Below are 18,592 nucleotides of genomic sequence, written 5' to 3'. Positions count from 1 at the left end.
TACTGTCTGTGTGCTGGTCTACTTCCACACTGTTTTCCCCAGTTACACAGGGGAAATGGGAACTGGTAGGTTGAGATACCAGTTATGAGGGGGGTACTCACCAATGTATCACTTGGTTCTGCAATAGGAAATTTGTGTTTACCTGCATTAGAGCAGATGAGTATATGAGCAGGAAAAGCAAAGGCAGTAATTGGATGGGGTTTGCATGACAGCATGGATTTGAGGTTGGAAGTCTCATGATTTATATTCATTTTTCTTTAAAAGCATTTTTCTGTGTTTATTACAGTCAGTAGTGGCCTTTCTCAAGGATCCAGAAGGTGCTCCACTGTGGGAGGAGGATCCCGACGCCAAAGATGTTGTGCATGTTGACAGTGAAAAGGTGGGTAGATGTTTTGTATGTTTTATCAATATGTGGGATGAAGGGAGTGTGTATGTTTGTGTTAACTCTTAATGAAGCACCGTTATTTCCTTGCTTTGGAAGGGAAGTTTAAAGCACCCAATCTGTTTTATGTGACTTGACAACATTTGTGGATTGTGGTAACCATGGAGTAAAGTCTCCTGCTTTTCCCGCCTTCCTCTCTCCTGCGTGTGGTCATGATATTAGTCTGCCAGCGACTCGGCGAGCATCAGAGCATTGAGGGTGGTGTGGCAGAACAGACTGGTTTGTCTCAGGAAAATGTAGCAGCCTGCAAGATGCAGTCACTGCAGGACGCAAGTGGGAGGTAAAAGCTGCTCTTAGGACTGTGAGTTGTTGTTAAACCTTGGGTCCCTTCACGTGCCTGCGGTCATCTCAGGAAGTCTGGAGCAGGAAGCAACAGGATCCAGATCTGGAGTGATTTAACCTTGTATAGTAACTGTCCCCTCAGTGCGAAGTGGGAAAGCAGCAAATACGATGAAACTACCTTAAAAATCCAGTGCCACCACAAAGCTACCCATTATATTCTCTCTAATATAATCAGCTTGGTCTTTTGTATTACTTTTCTAGTCTATAGATTTTTAAAACTTTAATTGATTGGACTGTAGCTGGTATTTTGTAAAGGGCCTTTTCAATTTTCTAGCTTTCATTTTTAATATTAGAAGCAGTTATTTTGACATCAGCTTTTGTAGGAAGATTAATTTTCAATATTCACCCTCTGTACTCTATTACAAGCCTTCCAAGGGTTGCATTCAATTTGAAAACTTCATCTGGTTTATCATGCTGATACTGAAAAATCTTTTCTCATGGCTTCTTATAGCTTTGACAGGGTTTCATAGTGTGGAAACTGAACTTGTTTTGTTTATTATTGAGTCTGACTTTTTGAATTAGAGTATGGGTCTTTGAATGGGTCAGGGAAGAAAAAGTTTCCAGTCAGAGATTCTGCAGAGATTCACACAACTTCCACATCTCAACATTGAAGATACTGGTCTAGGATATTTATCAGATATTTGAATTTATAATAAATTTTGCCATCTTCTTTCAAGTTAAGTTTGAGCAAGGAGAAGCAGCTCAAATGTTGCCTGTTAGGAAAGATGACCCCTCTTCCCTCGGATAAATGAGCCTATATTCTAGGAATACATCTAAGAACATTTTTAAAGTTATAACACCAATAATAAGAGGTGTCCTTGGGTATAGGTTTGGTTTTATTTTCTTTGGTTCATTCACTAGGAATTGAGAAGGCTTCTGAAGAAGGAAGATAAACCGCTTCTGATGATGTTCTATGCCCCATGTAAGTAACTCAGCATGTCCTGTCTCCTCTCTCTCCCTTCTCCACTGAGAGATGTCCAAGTGTGACTGGAAGCCTCACCTGTGCTTCGCTAATACCATCTTGTCCCGTGTTTATCATTCAACTCTGTGTTCTGCCTGTCTGTCCTCAGGTTTCCTCTAGTTGTCCATCGCTTGTGTCCTAGTCTTGCCTCTTGTGTTGGTGACTCTTGCTCATTGTTCTTTTAAGCAGCTGCTTTCCATAACTTCTTTACCTGTTGTCCTTTCTAGATTTGTGTTGTGCAAGACAGAAACGCTGTATGCTGAGTGCAAAAATGTTAGTACATCTGTCTGAGAGTGCCTAGTCCTCTGGCCTGGACAGAGCTGTAAGCGCAAACGGGTATTGCACACGCTGTTTACTTCTGCAGTTTGGCCCACAGCGTAAGAGAAGCCGGTTCCACACAGGCAAAAGATCTCCAGAGGAGACAGTGGAATTGAAAAAAGCCAATGTATTTGTTGTTCCTGACTACAGGCAGAGGGAACAGTGCAGTGGCCAGGAGCAGGAATATCTTTCCTGTTCCATCCGTGAGACACCCTGGGTGTTCCTACCCACGCTGGCAGGATCAGCTTGAATACAAGTGGGATTTCATGGTGGGGGCAGGAAGAAAAGAGGAGAGCACATTGGAATCATTGCATTTCTTTTGTGACCTTGACCATGTATTGCTGCTATCTTGTCATTCCACTGGCTGCGTGTTCCTTAGTGTTGCAGATTTGCGACTGCTTTTTTGTCTTTCCTGATGACTGGTATGCAAGAGGCTTTCTAGCTCTTCGAAACAAGGTAGTGTTGCACCGGAGTTGTTGCTCAAATGGAAAGCAGGGGAGCAATGAGAAAGGAATGAACGCGTGACCAAAGCTAGAAAAGCCTCCCAGTGCTGCCCTGATAGGGAAATTGATGTTAGGCACCACTAGCAATTTGCTGGCTGATTCTCTTTAAAACTGTGTCCCATGGCAGCATTGTCTGCTGTTTCTCAGTGTATTTTCTCTTGTAATTACTGCACGAAATGCCATTCTACCGTTTTAGTCTCATCTAAATGCTGCCAAGATGGCCAGAATTGCCCAAGACTTAGTTTGATGCGTCGCTAAGAGAATGTTTTCTGCTTTAATTGAATTAGTTGCAGCTCCGTGCCTTCCGACTCTGCAACAGGATGGTCCTGTGTGGCCTGGCATGGCACGTGGTCGTTCCCAGTCGCTGCTGCTGCATCAGCGGGTGATGATACGCCTGCTCTGCCTCTAAATCGCCCCTTCAGGGAGAGTTCAGCTCCAAAGTGCTTTCACAGTTTACCTGTATCATGAATAATTGTTTTCCACAACTGAGTCTCTTCCTGAAATGTGCCTTATCTAACCCTGCGTTCTCTTTGAACCGTTCCCCCAGAAAGCCTCCTCCTTCCAGTTTCTCTTCTTTTGAAGTGGCGAAACACCTGCTAGTCTTCAGTGCTGTAATACTTTTGCTGCTGTCTAAACTGCTGTGAAGGAAGCCTACTTGTAAGGGTGTTTTCTCCCCTCTGATTTCACAATTCTTAACTCACTCATCTTTTATTTAACACACGAGACCTTCTGACTTGGTTATTGTCAAATTTTTCTTTTCTTACTCCTGTTACTGGAGACAGAATACATCCAGCAGTTGCATTAAAATACTAGCTTTGGGCAGCTGAAGTTGCTGGATACGCTCAGGTGTTACCTTTCATAACTGGGAGCAGTAAATCAAGGCTGGTCACTAAAGGAAATTCTGCTTTTCTTCACTTGTAAGGGGTGACTCGGGGAGGTCTTTGGCACGAGAGGACATCAGAGGCTTTGTCGGAGAAGCTAGGGGGAAGACAGCTGCATTATTTCTCTGCCTTGTTGGAAGCCAGGGCTTGAGAGTCATTGTGGCAGATTCATAGGAAATGGGCTCTTTCATTATGTACCAGTGCAGAGGGAGATGAAAGCAACTGCAGACTTAAATGTAGTTTCTTTAATATTTCAGGAATGCTTGGTCTGGGTAAAGCGACTCAGAGCAAAGACATGCTTTCCTTAGAAGATATTACCTGCCATTTGGAGACCATTCACTGTACTTTTAGACCTGTATTACAAAGTCAGACGGCACTAAATATGAAAAATTAGGTACACTTACAGGCATTCAGGTTTATTTCTAGCTAGCTCTGTCAAAGAGGACTCTTGCAGGAGACGGTCTGGATTTGGCAACTAAAAGGAGCTCTTTATAACATCATTGAAAGCAGGGCTTTACAAATAGTGGAAAAACTAATATGTGTTTAATTAAGCCCCTCCTTTTGAGACAAAATAGAAGAAGAAAGAACAGAAAAAAATAAGTTTTTTGAGGTTGCACTTTGCCAGGCTGTGGCTTGCGAGTGTCCTGAACAGTGTAACCCAGAAATGTGTGGGCTGGAGAGCTGGTACTGAAGTGGGTTTGGGAGCAGAGACCTGGGGAGGATGATAGGGGTGATGGCTGGCTGGAGGAGGCTGGTGTGTGCCTTGCTCCAGAAGGGAGTCCAGGGAGCCATCAGAAGTTGAAGAGGGGAAGAGAGGGAGATCAGTAGCAGGGTCTGAGTCTGCTGAGGAGAGAAGAAACAGAGGATCCAGAAGCTGGTGTTAACAACTTCTATCTTTTCATGTCTGTCCAGTGGTTTGGATGAAGCTGATAGACCTCAGTGGGCCTCAAATGAGCGGTCCGTGCCCACCAAGAAATCATCATTTCCACCAGCATTAATTAAATAACCTCACTGGCAATTTGAGCAGAGATATCAAAGATGGAAAGACCATAGAATCATAGAATGGTTTGTGTTGGAAGCGACCTTTAAAGGTCATCTAGTCCAACCGCCCTGCAATAAGCAGGGACATCTTCAACTTCAGCAGGTTGCTCAGAGCCCCGTTCAACCTGACCTTGAACGTTTCCAGGGTTGGGGCATCGACCACCTCTCTGGGCAATCTATGCCAGTGTTTTACCACCCTTATTGTAAAGAATTTCTTCCTTATAGCTAGTCTAAATCAGCTCTCTCTTAGTTTAAAGCCATTACTCTTTGTCCTGTCACAAAAGACCCTGCTATAAAGTTTTTCCCCATCTTTCAGATAAGCCCCCTTTAACAAGAGCTAGCTTTCCTCTGATTAAAGGATGTTCTTCACGGGCATGCTGATGTAGTCCTAAACAAGTGACTGCAAAATCTGTTCCTGCTTTCTGGAAGATACTGTCAAAACTCTTATCTCTTCACCAGAATAAAAATGTTGACTACTCTTCCGTGGTGGACCAAAGAGTTTCCACGAAAAGTGTCTGAAGTGCTTGGCCACAGCTTGCTTGCTTTCATGCTGTCTGTGCTCCGGCCCCTTCCCATATGCACGCACGTATTTTACTTGGCAGGGGTGAAACCTGCTGCTTACAAGGTGATTTAGTGCTAATCTGCTTAGCGCTCCAGAGCGTCATCAAACAGCTCTTAGCATACTCCAGCTATACATTGGTAGTCTTCCTCACTTGCTGTTTGTCTTTTCCTCAGCATGTAGAGTTACTGTATCTTACACGGGCTGGTGCTTCTTCTGAGTTATGTCTTCTCAGTTAAGAGTGCTGTTTACCTTTTGATGTCTGTACAATGTGTTTAGGAAATGTGTCTCAAATGAATTCAAAGACTTGTTAAGCTGGGGTGAATCTGAAGTACCTTCCCCCCTGCTCTTTAAAGACCAGAAATGCACAAAGCGCTTTTTTTTTTTTTTTTTTTTTTAATTCACAAGCATGACATCTTCCATTGACTTTTGAAATGTGAGTTTCATATGAAGTTCCCCTCTGGGCTCAGTGCTATGTAAGACAGTATTAGTCTTCCCAAAACTGACATGAGAAATGAGTATGAAAATGAATAGCATGAAAAACATGCAAAAATAGCTGCATGTCAGAAGAATAAACATCCTTAGAAACTAATAATTATTTAGTGAAATAGATAATTAGTTTTATTTAAAATTTTTTTTGTATATAAAAATGTAATTTCATATGCATTGGAACATAGATCCTGTAGAACACTTTGAATAGAGTTGTCGGCGTATTACTTACACAATTTCTTTTTTATCAGGGTGTGGTGTTTGTAAGAGAATGATGCCATCTTACCAGCAGGCAGCCACAGAACTGAAGGGTAAATATGTAAGTGAGAAGAAAAGATTTATATAAAGTTTCTTAAATCCTTTTAACACTTTATTTTTTTGAGTATTTAAAACCACAAATACTAAAGCGAGGAATTTTTAAGCAAGATGAAACAAAACAGAAGTGAATGACTCTTTGCCAGATCCAGTCAGGATTCTCCCTCTGGGTTTGTATTCTTTTCAAACCTTTGGAGAATGAGATGTTAACTCACTTGTCCTTTAGATCCAGTGTAGTTCTTGCCACGGAAAAACGGGCTTTGACACTGTGTGGTTTTATTGTTTAGCTTCTAATTTGTGAGTTTGTAGAGCTCATGTTGGTAAAGATGCAGAAATGTTTGCCATAATGGGTTTGATCAGCTTTTTGGCCTGATGTTTCATAGAGGGATCAAGGATGGATGCCCTTATAGTAATGATTAATTGACTCTTTTTACTGGAAAATCACAGAGGGGTATTTCCTTATGACCATAATAAAATCCATCAGCAGCAGTCATAATAAGTTAGCTACCTGCTTGCATTAATAAGGTGTATTGATCTCTCCAAGTCAGATGAAGGTACTTCTCAAGTCCAGGTGTTATAATATGCTTAGTGTGTAATTTGTATGATACCAATAATACATGAGTGACAAAGAAATAGGATTGTTGTTTCACGGCTTTAGCTGGATTCAGTCTGATCTTACCTGTTGGGTCATTCAGTCGTGTTCACAGGTTTGCTTGGCAGAGGCTGCACGTGGTGAGGAAAAGGTGAAGCACTGCGGTTCATTGCTAGGGCAGCTCTGGCCGTTGCTGTTCATGAGCACCGAGTAGTGTCAGACTCCCCCGCGTTCTCCCAACTGGTTGTTTTTTAGAAGTGTTTCTCTAAATCCTTGTTTGCTTAGAGCTGCAATGAGTGGGAGTTGTTCAGATTTATGTAGGATGCGGTACAACCCTTGGAGATATCTTCAAGAGCGTTTTCACCTAGCCAGGCAGCACTCCGATGCCGTCTCCCCTCGGTGGAGTGTGCGCTGCGGTCTTAGGGAAGGCGCTTCGGTCTTGCACGGCGGGTGCATTGCGAGGGGTGGGGTGGGCAGGAATTAGGAAGGTGAAGAAGGACCTGCAGAGCGGGTGCCAGAGAGAAGGCACGCTGCGGAGCCCTGCGTTCTCCTGCAGTTATGCCTGCCTTGTCCATGCGCAGCTGGTTTTATTAAATTCAGACTGGAGAATTTAAACTCCAGATCTATTCTACTTTCATTATTTCCTTCCTCACTTGGAAATGGTTTCTGTAGATCTGGGTTAATCCTGGACAGCTGAGTGACAGGGCTGTGGCACAGCTCTGAAACTGGCAGTGCCTGTGCTTGCTGCAGCTCAGGTCGGGGTGCTTTTTCACTGGAGTGTTTTTAGTACAGGATCAGTTCAGAGAAAAGTCCAGTTATGCCACTGCCACCTGTGTCTTTCACAAAGAATCGGTATGTTCATCTACATTTGACCTCATTAGCTTCCCGAGTGGGATGTGTACACAGTTTGCCATTTGTAACGTTAACTGCAGTAACCATCATAAATTATCCATGGGGTACCTTAGAGCGATGTTGACCTCCAGATCAGACCTTGCTGGAAAGTTTATGATTGGTTTGGATGAGCTGAAGGTTTGGCCTTTTAATCTGACCTGTCATTAGCTGTCGGGGTGTGCCAGGCTCAGAAGCGATTATTGCTATTATATAGCAGGAAAATGAAGTCCAGTATTGCCTATTTAATAGGTCATAAAAATGTAAAGGTGAACTGTACCTGTCGCTGGTTGCTGTGTTCTCTTGGGACTGGTTGTTTCTTGTCCCAGGAGTGTTACTGAGAGGAAGGCAGGGTGGCAGTTTCAGTGTTACGTTCGGTTTAGTCTTGCAATTCCATTACACCCAGTGCAGAGGGGAAAAAGGGCTCCAAACTGGAAGAGAATGGCTTATTTTATCCTTGGCACGCGAGATTCCCGTGGTTTGCGGGTAGGGAGGTATCTGGCGAGTGGCTGTCACTGATGCATTATGGCCCCGGTGCAGGGACGAACTGGTGGTCAGCAAAGCCCTTCATCTCCTTAATGCCCATGGACTTCATGGGTGTGCCAGAATGCTTTACTTGGTAAAGACCGGCTTGAGCATATGCTGAAGTGCTTTCCTCCTTTAAGTGCTTGTCTTTTTATTGGTTAAAACATGAGACTTCAGAAGCATGAAGTTCCTACACTTATCTCAGATATCAAATAAAGGAAGCCTTTGTTTAATCTGTTCATTAAACTTGGCTCTAGGAAGGCTTCAAGTGGTGGTGTGAGGTACCAATTTTGGAGCAATGCTGTCAAGAAAACCGTGAAGCAAGGAGGAGGTCACAGTAGAACAGGAATGATCAGAAGCCCAGAAGACATGGCCAGCTGGGAACGTCCCAGAGTCGGTTTAGGTTTTAGGTAGCGTGGTGGAGAGCAGATAAGCATTGAAATACGTCAAAAGTCACTGTGGAGGCGAAAGGATTAAACTGATCTTCATGTCTGCTGCGGCTGTTAGAAGCAGCAGTGGACTTAAATTGAAGTCAGGCTCCTTCAGTTGTTTGATAAAAGCAAATAAGCCAAACACCTGGCAGGAGCAGCTTACGTATAGAGGGACGATCCTGGCTTTGGTTAGAACGTGTACTTTGATGGTCCCTGACAGCCTGATATTACAAATTTCTGTGATTATAGGGGAGCTAAAGCTGTTACTTTTGTCATTAAAAACGAATCCCATTGTAATCAGCTTTTTGCTATCTATGCTTCATAATGACGTATGAACACCAGAATGCATCCAAGTTACTGACTTGTATCAATTGCTGCAGGCAGGGTGGACACAGTGAAATTGTAGCAGAGCATCTGAAATGGCTGGGAATGCCGATTTAAGGCCTAGGCAATCCTCTGAAAGTTCATGGCAAATGTGAAATCTGTCTGGTAGACTGGTGTTCATGAAGGAATTGGTTCTTGAACCTGGTTCTCACTTTATAAAGCAACCACTGCGTCTTGATCCTGTTGCATTTACCTACCCTCAAGTGGTGACATAGAGGATAAGAGAAGGGGAGAATTGGGTCTTGATATCTCCTACGAATTAAGTCAATCTGGTTGTTGGAACCACAGGGAGAATTCAAAGAAAGAGACTTGGCCAGCCAATATGAAACCTATTTCTGTACTCTGCTCGGTTAGCTTTCCTTTATCCTTTCTCAGGATAGGGGAGAGAAAACTAAGTATCTTTTTGTGACTTTCCATCACGTTCTTAGGAAGGGTTGACCTTCAAATGAGGATTTTTCTGCTTTAAGATTTATTTCATGCTGGCTCTCAGCACATTTGGTTGGTCTGTGCAGTTTGCTGCAGTCAGGAACCTGGTATTAAATTCTGATGTGGTATTTCAGCTGGAAGGAGAAAATCCTGGTTTTGGAGGGGGAAGGAGGAGGGGTTTGGATGAAGACCCTGGTGCTATAAATGATTTAAGCCATCAATGCCATTAAGTGAAGTTAATCATGAAGTGGTATCTCGGCAACTTGCTGATTGAAGGTTTCGCAGCAGAATGACCTCTGTGTGAATCCCGCACCCACAGAAGCTCCGAGTCAGTCCCATCTTCAAATTTTCAGGTCAGAAACGTTTGGAAGACAACTGGATAGGGCACAGGAGAAGCTGCAGGAGAAGGTGGAGGATGGGTTGGGATAGAGGTGAGGAAAGTGAAGGAGAGGCTTTTTGTTTCACCTGCTAGTCTGAAAAGCTACTTTGCTTCTGTGCCCCTCTTTTGATATCTATAGGACAAGGTTAATTCTTAACTCTCATTGTAGCCTACCTGTCAGGTAAGTTAACGTATGTAAAGCATATAAATGCCAGGTGGTATTTCCTGGGCTCATGGAAATAGGGCATGTTTTACTTTCACAACAAAGTAATGCTGATTGCCCCTTGCCGTTCACTAAGTGCTTTTTTGAACTGGGAGGACACCAGTGCTTGGCTGGTTAGAGCTTCTGGACATTAGCTGAGATCGTAAATTCATTGCTGGAGTGGACACCAGTGAGATGAGGGTGGAATTTCTTGTGTCCTAGCTAATGTCTGGATGCAAACTAAGCCATGTACTTGTAGAAAAACAAAAAAAATACACCAGTCTAGTTAGGCTTGTAGCTTAAAATACAAATGTGCAAAGAGCAGCACAAGTCGTGTGACTGAGAGAATTCCCTTTAGGTGTTTCTGTTAGTGGGTGAATAAAAAGGAGCGGAGACACTTGCAGAGCAGGGAGGAGGTAACAAGCTGGTTGGTGTGTGCTTTCTGTGGACTAGACTCAAATATTGCTCTGTTCCCCCTCGCACAAAATCGGAAAAACTTCACTGCCTTTTACAGAGATCCCTTTGCTTTACAGCAATGTGAATGAAATCAGAGTCTGCCCAGAGCTCAGTTGTTTTTACTTAACTCTTTAGAAGAAGTTGTAATGTTCCTACCATATTGTAAGAATCAATACTATTATGCTCTGTTTTTTCAGGTGCTTGCGGGGATGAATGTTTACTCTGCTGAATTTGAAAGGATAAAGGAAGAATACAATGTCCGGGGATATCCTACAATCTGCTATTTTGAGTCAGTTATATTTTGCTACTACTTCAGAAATCATACACTCAACTATAATTGCATGTTCTTATCTTCCAGGGCAAGGACTAAACCTTGTTTTGTTGCTTCAACAGGAAAGGAAAGTTCCTGTTCCACTTTGAGAACTATGGTGCTACTGCAGCAGATATAGCAGAGTGGCTGAAAAAGTAAGGCATTGAACTGCATGCACTCCACCTTTTATGTACTCTTCATTATTTACAGAATGTAATGGTTGAGGAACAGCCCTCTCTCCCTCATTCCCTCTGCTCAGAAGAGCAAACAAAACTACCCCGCTGAGATTGGCTAAACTAGTACAGGGAGATTGCATAATGTTTGGTTTTTAGCATGCATGCCTTGCATTTTACAGTTGCATTTCATCTGTAACAGGAGACCGTCTGTGGACCAAAATAAATGCAGACACGCGGATCTCAGCTTTGTTAAAAATGCCAACTTAAATTTCCAGTGGTCTTGGGTGCCTGAACTTAATACCGTGCAAAAGGTCTGACTTCTTTTGTTTTATTAAAAATGTGTGTGCCGAGCACGCAGTTCTCACTGGTTCGTCAAGCTTTAGCTGGAGCCTTCAGAGTGTCTTGCAGAGACAAACTGGAGATCAAGGCACCCCGGATTGCTAGTCATTTTTACAAAGTCTGTGTTTCCCATCATGACATGAAGTGGTGTTGAAAGCATCTTGTTCTACCTAGAGAGAGCTATTTGCAGTCATAAATATTTGGGGGCTGAATGAGCAAGTGGGACTAGCAGTTGAGAGAGAGAGATAGGAAAGGTGTGTGAGTGTGTGTGTAGTTGCTCTTCAGCTGTGCAAATCAGCACGTGGTGAGTAAGGCTGATACAGCAGCTGGAGAGAGCTGAGATAGTCTGGTGATGGAGAAAAACCATTAGCAGTTAGCCCCGGCTCTTGGACATTATGTCATCTTTGTAACCCTCCCTTGTTTTCTGCAGCCACAGAAATAATCTTGAAATGAAGCTAATAAAAGGAAACAAACATATGGAAAGGAACAAACAGCTGCAAACTATTGTAATAATATGGATTAGCAAAATTGGCTCAGAATAAATGTGTTTTACTGTACTGGTGGGGCCAAGCTCAAGACATACATCGGGTTGCAGGCAGCCCAGGGTCTGCAGCAGTGGTAGGCTAGGTGCTTCAGGACTGGGAACCCACGATGTTCCTCTTAGCATCAGGAGGTGCAAACACTGCAGGTGAGTACTGCCTGGTGGATCAAAGAGGAGGAATTTAGCCATAGTCTTTAAGCCTCATTTAGTCCATTAAACCTTCAGATATGAACAATCACGATGGCAACTCCAGCAATGCTGAGGAGATCCATCAGCCCCTGGAGCAACACTATGACTTCATCACCTGCGCTTTATTATGCTTTTCAGTTTTGCAGGGATGTGGTTATCTCTTGGCTACCACATGTGAAACGTTAGATGTTTGGGATGGGGTTTTTCTTCCCCTGTCTGCCCACATAATATCCAGATAATCCCTGTAATATGCAGTGCCTTTATATCAGTACTGTGACAGCAAGTGAACACAGCTACTGGAGGCAAAGCAGAACAGCTGCAAGCTCTTTCCGACGATAATCTCTGCTAACAAGCCACTGTGGGCTTTGGCTGGTATTTCAGCAGTCCAGAGCTAAAGACAGCTGTTTGTCCTCACTTAATGTTAGTGCATGCTTATTAGTTTCCCAAAAGATGATCTGAGCAGTAGCCTTCTTGCCCCTATTTTGTATAATAAGTACAACTTTTAAGGAAACCACATTGAGAAGTCATGCATACTTGAATTTTGCCAGTAATTGATGTTGCAATTAAAACTGTATACGGGGTAGATCTAGTACATACATAATATTATATTACTCGGAGGAATCTGCAGTACTAGTAGTCAAATGGTATGGCAAGGGCTGTAGGAAAGCCAAAGAGTGTAATTAGATAGCTGCAAGGCGTATAGGCTATATTTCAGAATAGTATAATATTAAAATCCTGTCAGGAAGTCGCTCTGATGCGAGACGTTGCTGTGCGGAGCAGGGGCACGGCAGTGCTGGGTGGACATGGCAGCCTGTGGCGAGCAAAGCCACTGCGTTTTCATACTGTGTGTGCTTGTGCTGTCGTTGTAAATTCTCAAAAGAGAATCCAGCGGACGTTGTGCCATATGAAATAACCTATTTTTTGTGGACACTAGGTACATACTGCAGAAAAACAGCTGTTTTCTCTTCCCTCTCCCACTTTTCTGTTTTTCCCCTCTAAGCGTTACTGGTAAAGCACTGAAAGTGGTTGTTCTGTGCCAAGTTTTTGAGGGCGGCATGATATAACTTAACGAAGGTTAGAATTATTTAAATTATTGAAAGGATGTTTTTCATGTTCTTTCCTCTCAGAACAAGAGCTGCTAGTTTGGAGGGCTCCAACATCTTTTCTTTTACTACTTATGGGAGGTGCTTCTTTCTTACACTGAAGTGTGCTAATGCATCAGTCTTACAGATACTTAACCTCTCTTATCTCCTTAATAGGCGCTGGCTACTATCTGATGGAGTTTCAGGTGGCTTTTTGACACACGGCATTATTAGCATGAGAGATGCTATCTTGTACATACCATAATTCTTGTTTTTTGTCTGATACACAGCTGTATCAGCTGGGATGGTAGGCAAACCAGACAGCTTCTTGCTGCTTTCAGTAGCTGCTCAGTTTGTCTTGCTGTTTTATGGACTCCTCTCGGGCCTTTCCTTAGCACCATCTACTCAGTTAAATCAAGAACTTGTTCTCTGTTCTTAATTGAATGAGCTCTTGATATCTCTTCCAGACTTCTGTCATCCTACTTTTGGTCTTCAGGCATTGGATGTACCTTGTCTCAGTTTTAAATGCCATTTTAGATTTTGCTTGTTGCTTCCTCCAGACCTGGAGGTGCTTCTTACCAACTCCTGTGTAGGCTTATTAGCATGCACAGCATTTTAAATTGGCCAATTTGAATAAACATCCTGTGCCCTGCTTTACTAATTCCTTACTGAAATAGGTCATGCCAGACCCTGCTAAATACAGCGTTCTCCCAGTGCTTTGTAGCCACTGTGTCCGTGTTCATCACGCTCTGCCTACTGAACCCAGCTCCCCTTCCAAATTCGCTAAGTGGCATGGTGTCTTCTGGAATGCCTTCACTCTGCCAGGATACCTGCAGGTTATTGCCCTCTTACAGGCATGGCAACAAGCAAACTGGTTATCTGCTAAGCTTTTAGAGAGTAGACTCCTGTGGACAGGGATCTGCCTCTTTTTTTCTCTCATCTGCTTGGCCAAGTGCAGCTCCGATCTTTTGTTTTGATGTTTGTTTCTCGGTTTGCTTATCATACAAGCAGCAGCAGAGGTGTGCATCACAGTTTTGCATGGATTGCTTAATATTCTTGGATCATACCCGTTGCTTACATCAATAGAATTTGCTGCCTGATTCTGTGTATCTCTCTACTGCTTTTTTTTATCAGACTAGGCTTCCAGCCTAGAGATGAGCCAGGCAGGATAAACAAGTTATCATCCGTTTGCCATTCCTTGTTCCAGGCAGCTAACACAATAATACATTTTAATCAAAAATAGTAAATCTGCTTTCACCAGAGATGGGGTTACATCCAGACCTGTACTTTGCCAAAGAATTTAGGGAATTTTGGGGGGTATTTGGAACTCATTACTACGACTGGCAAGGACAAAATAGCTTCAAAGTCTGGCTCCAAATGCTCTTATGTTTGGGTGTCCTTTGTGTGAACACTGCTTTAATAAGTAAAATGTCAATTAGCATAGTTTAGTTCACCTCTGCCAAATTATCTTTTTAATGTACATTAATAAAAGCCGAGAGCAATTGTTTAGCGGGATGATGAGCACTAAACTGGTCCAGAGGAGCTTGGGTTCAGTTTCTAGATTTGCCACCGTGCCTTTGAGCAGTCTGCCTGGCTCTGATCCATCAAAGATGGTTACACATGTGAAATCGTGGTGAAGTCAGTAGAACATGTCACTTCTCTTTTAGGTTAAGCATACAGTTGAGTAGCTTTTGCTGAATTAAGCCTACAAGCCCACTGCCAAGTGAGGAAATAACAATACTTCCTCAGGTCATGGGGTTGCTCAGGGTAAAACCATGTATTCCTGAGGAGAAATGGTTTGTGGGGCTAGTTCATGGTCCCAACACTGCACCTCCTTCTTTCTCTGTCAGCCCTAATCATGGTGGCAGTATTCAAAGTGATTAGTTAGAGTGTCTGTTTCTGCTAACTAGTTTTTCTTTCATTTGCAATGGCTCCTGTGAACTACAAAGTGTGAATGCTGTGAGAAAGGGAGCAACCTCCTGAGAAGGGTAAAAAGGTGACAAAAAATGCATCTGATTTCTATAATGTAATAACCAAACAGTCTGGTTATCTCCTTGCTCCATCCCCTTCCATTGCTGATCTTTCCTCATGAGCTTCTTGTGGATTTTTTTAATCCCTCCTCCAGTTTTATCTGAGTTTCAGTGCTTATGAGCTCTGGGTGGGTACAATTATGGAAGCTGTTTGGTAGAGTTAGCATGTCATACATATACAGACATCTGCACCAAGTGACTGCTTGCAGCCTGACTTGCCAAAATGACTGCTTAGCACCAGAGAGCTCCTGTTCAGCTGTGTCTGTTTGTCTTGTAGCCCACAGGCACCTCAGCCGCAGGCTCCGGAGACTCCCTGGGCGGACGAAGAAAACGTAGTTTATCACCTGACTGATGAGGACTTCGACAGGTTTATAAAAGATCATTCGTCTGTGCTAGTGATGTTCCATGCACCATGTGAGTTTGTTTTTTTCTATTCTGTACTCTGAGCCAAATACTTGCTAACAGAACCAGTGATGGTTTTCTGTGGAGGTTTCACAGAGCCGTGAAGCCAAAGTCCAGGCTTTCCTTGTTTGCGAAGATTGTTAAATACACAAGGCATGAAATGTTTGTGAAGTTGCTGATTTCAAGTTTAGGATGGAGATGTGTGGAAGACACCCTTTGTAGGCTGGGTCAAAACATAACTGAAGAGTATAATGATGCTTAAGTAGTCTGAGGACTTACCATTTTACAGCATAATTTCCCCTTTTCAGCTCATCTTTTGTGTTGTTTGCTTTGAAAGCAGAGGTCTGGTTGATTGAGCAACTCAGCTTGAGAACCGTGAGCTCCTGAGTCCTTGTTCATGGCTGCTGATATGTCATTTAGAACATTTTCACTCCTCTGCTGCAGTTTGTTCTCTGGCAGTGTAAGGGGGGATGATCACTACCTATTGTGTTGAAGTATGCTAAGACTTGCTCAAAGTTCAGAAAGTCCCCAGGGCTTTTGAAAACTAATGCAGAGCTGGTAGAGATACTATTTACTGTTTGACTGAGAATGCATTGGGATGATTTTTTCATGACTTGACGTTTTAGCTTGAGCAATAAAATGCAGTGGATTGCTCAGAGTTATTGCCTTCAGAAAGCAGTTCCAGCCATGTCGTCCTCCTGTACGCTGTTGGGTGGAAGAGTGCGTTTAGCACTCTGTTTGCTTAGCTTATGTACCCGAAACAACTTACGTCCTGGTTCTGCCAGTTCTTTGTGTGTGCGATGGAAGGTTCAGGCTCAAATCTGCTGTGTTTGGTGATGCACGGCTTGTGTCTCCTCTTGCTGCTGTGCTGGCAGTTGCACTTGGGCGAGATGTTCAGTTTCATGGGCATGGATTTGAAGTTTAGGGCTCTGAAGGCAGGCTGCGTGCTCACAGCTGAACAGCGGAGGGTCTTGGCACAGAGGCTGAAATCCTGCTTTCCTTGAAGCTGGCAGGAGTCAGCTCCAAAATGCCTTTTCTGAAGGTCTGCTCATAAGACTCATTTGAAAAACATACCATAATGAATTTCCTTTTCCCGATGAAATGTGTGGGGATTTGATCCACTGAAGCAGACGACTGACTGCTGTTTTGTCGCTGTGTTCACTGGATTATTTGTACTAATGAAAAAGTGGGACCGGAGATTAACACCTGGTCTGAAAACCAAAACACAAGTAGCAGAACTGATGAAGCCTGGCTTGCTCAGGAGTTACCCTTCGTTACCCAAATCCTTCCTTCCCCAGCTTTCTGTGCACCCCGTTGTGCAAGAGCCAGCGTGGGCTGCCGCTCCTTGGGAGCCGTAGGCTTGCTGGGTTGGCTGAGCAGCTGCTGCCAAACAGAAATGTAACTGCTGAATTTCCCTTCTTTCCCTTTGTGCACAGTGGCTTGGGGTAAGTGTCACCTTGCTCTAGCCCCAGATTTCTGTATATTTGCAGAGATTTAGTTGTATTTAAAAGCTTTGCTGTTTTTTGAGTTTGTAAATGGGTGAAGGAGTCCAGTTGTGCATGAGGGAGGAGGAAAAGGAGAAGAAATCAACAGTTGGCCCTGCAAACCTTACTCCCTTAGGAAGTCAGATTAAAAATAGATGAATATACCCAACTACAGTCAAATTTTGTAGTAAAATCAAGTTAGTGATAAATCTGAACAGGACTCTGTTCAGTTTTTAGTTTTTTTAAAATATTCTCTAAGGCACAAATAATACCGCTTTAGGGGTGATGATATTGCGTGGCCTATTTGCAGAGGAGAGGCACTTCTAGGTACATGGGTTTTGTCCTAAGGGGCGTTCTGTGCTAAGGTACAGCAGTACTTTGGCAAATGCTGTTTTAAAAATAAATCAAATGCCTGAATTGGGCTGTTGCAATCTCCTGATAACATGTTCCAGCTGCTCAGAATTGGGATAAAGAATGTTCCTTGCCAGAACAACTTCATTTTAAATGCAGCTGGAGTATTTGGGGCATTTTGTTTCCATTCAGGTGGTAGTGGTATGCCTATGTGCAGAATCCAGCTTACACCTGTGTAAAAGATCTGTGTTTGTAAGAATCCTCTCTGGGGATCCTCAGCAGAGAGTGTGAGGTTTGCAAGCTAATTAACAACAGACAGCTATCATAAACAGTTATCTCCATGATTAAAAGATTTTCTCCTAGCTGCTCTTAAATGTGCTAGTGAACTCACCTTATGAATATTAGGGGATAAATGACTCCAGTAAAAGAAGCAGTAAAAACAGAGGACATCTTACTTGTTTTAGTCTTGGTAGTTTAGGATGAAAAAGTTTTTTCTAAAAATTATGTATTAATAAAAAAAGTTGTTGAAACAGATGTACAAAATAGGTCCAGAATGCAGAGCATACTTTTGTACAACTAAGAATAAGCAAGAGGATTTCAACACTGGCCTGGAATTAGCAAGTACTTAAAACCCTCTGTCACCATGCAGCATACATGTGATTTGGAGTCAATCTTGTGTTCATGAGAAGCTCTTTTGCTAGAGGGAGAATTGTTTCTGTGATGCTTTAATTGCATAGTCAGATGGCCAATGCATTGAGTGTAGTATTAAAAGATGTGTGGGGAATTGGAAGCTTTTTATTCACGTCCCCCCCACCCAAGTGCTGAAGATGCAGCTGAACCAAAGGCATCCCTGGTAAATACCTGTGAACTGCAGAATTAGGCACTGTGATGAATGTGGCCAGTTGCCTGTGGCTACTAATGATCATCCCTGAGGACCACACTGTAATTATTTACAATCAGTTGCACTTACTAGCCCAATTAAGGGCGGCATGACTACGTTCAAACTAGAGCAGCCACGTGTGATTTAAACATATCAGGAAGCTCTGCAGCATGCAGCTTGCACCTCTTGCTATCAGAGACCTTATACCTTTTCTGCAATAATTTAGCACAACTGTTAAATGGAAGATGTGCTGCTTGGAGTCGTTGCTGCTGGCCCTGAGAAATGTGGGTGCGTGTGGGCGGGCAGGATGCGTTCCTCCTGCTTTCGGTTTGCAGGTCACTAGGGACACGAAGGAGGATTTCTGACCTTCTGGAACTCCGTTGTAAAGCCCTTAAGAGGATGTCCGGTGAAGCTGGATATTTAGCGTAGGTTAACAGCAACCCAGCCAACTAGGAGTCTGAAGGCACTCTCCCTCCCCAGCCATCTGTGAAGGGTGTGCAGTGTTGTGCTTCTTACTCGAGCATTTTGCTGAAATTTTGTAATTACTGGTGGCAAGCATAGCGTTATGCTGAATATATCCAGAGTGGAGCCTTGCAGACATCTGAAGTGTTTTTTCTATGTGTTGCTGTTATACCGAAAACTTCAGTTATGAACTGAGATCTCCTGCACCATAC

The 18,592-nt window shown here is 43.2% G+C and overlaps 1 protein-coding gene across 3 annotated transcripts in view; it reads left to right on the top strand.

The window, feature by feature from the left end:
- PDIA5 (protein disulfide isomerase family A member 5) overlaps positions 1-18,592 on the top strand; it is a 104,988-nt gene that overhangs the window by 36,420 nt on the left and 49,976 nt on the right. For all 3 annotated transcript variants that reach the window (XM_075429882.1, XM_009943390.2, XM_075429883.1), the window contains 6 exons: positions 287-379; positions 1,646-1,706; positions 5,788-5,855; positions 10,332-10,423; positions 10,528-10,599; positions 15,079-15,215. In XM_075429882.1, coding sequence (XP_075285997.1) covers positions 287-379; positions 1,646-1,706; positions 5,788-5,855; positions 10,332-10,423; positions 10,528-10,599; positions 15,079-15,215 — 523 coding nt within the window. The remainder of the gene's footprint in view (positions 1-286; positions 380-1,645; positions 1,707-5,787; positions 5,856-10,331; positions 10,424-10,527; positions 10,600-15,078; positions 15,216-18,592) is intronic.

The sequence above is a fragment of the Opisthocomus hoazin genome, chromosome 9, assembly GCF_030867145.1.
Source record: "Opisthocomus hoazin isolate bOpiHoa1 chromosome 9, bOpiHoa1.hap1, whole genome shotgun sequence".
Taxonomy (NCBI): Eukaryota; Metazoa; Chordata; class Aves; order Opisthocomiformes; family Opisthocomidae; genus Opisthocomus; species Opisthocomus hoazin.
Note: the sequence above shows the minus strand (reverse complement) of the source record. Positions and strands in the feature narration are given on the sequence as shown.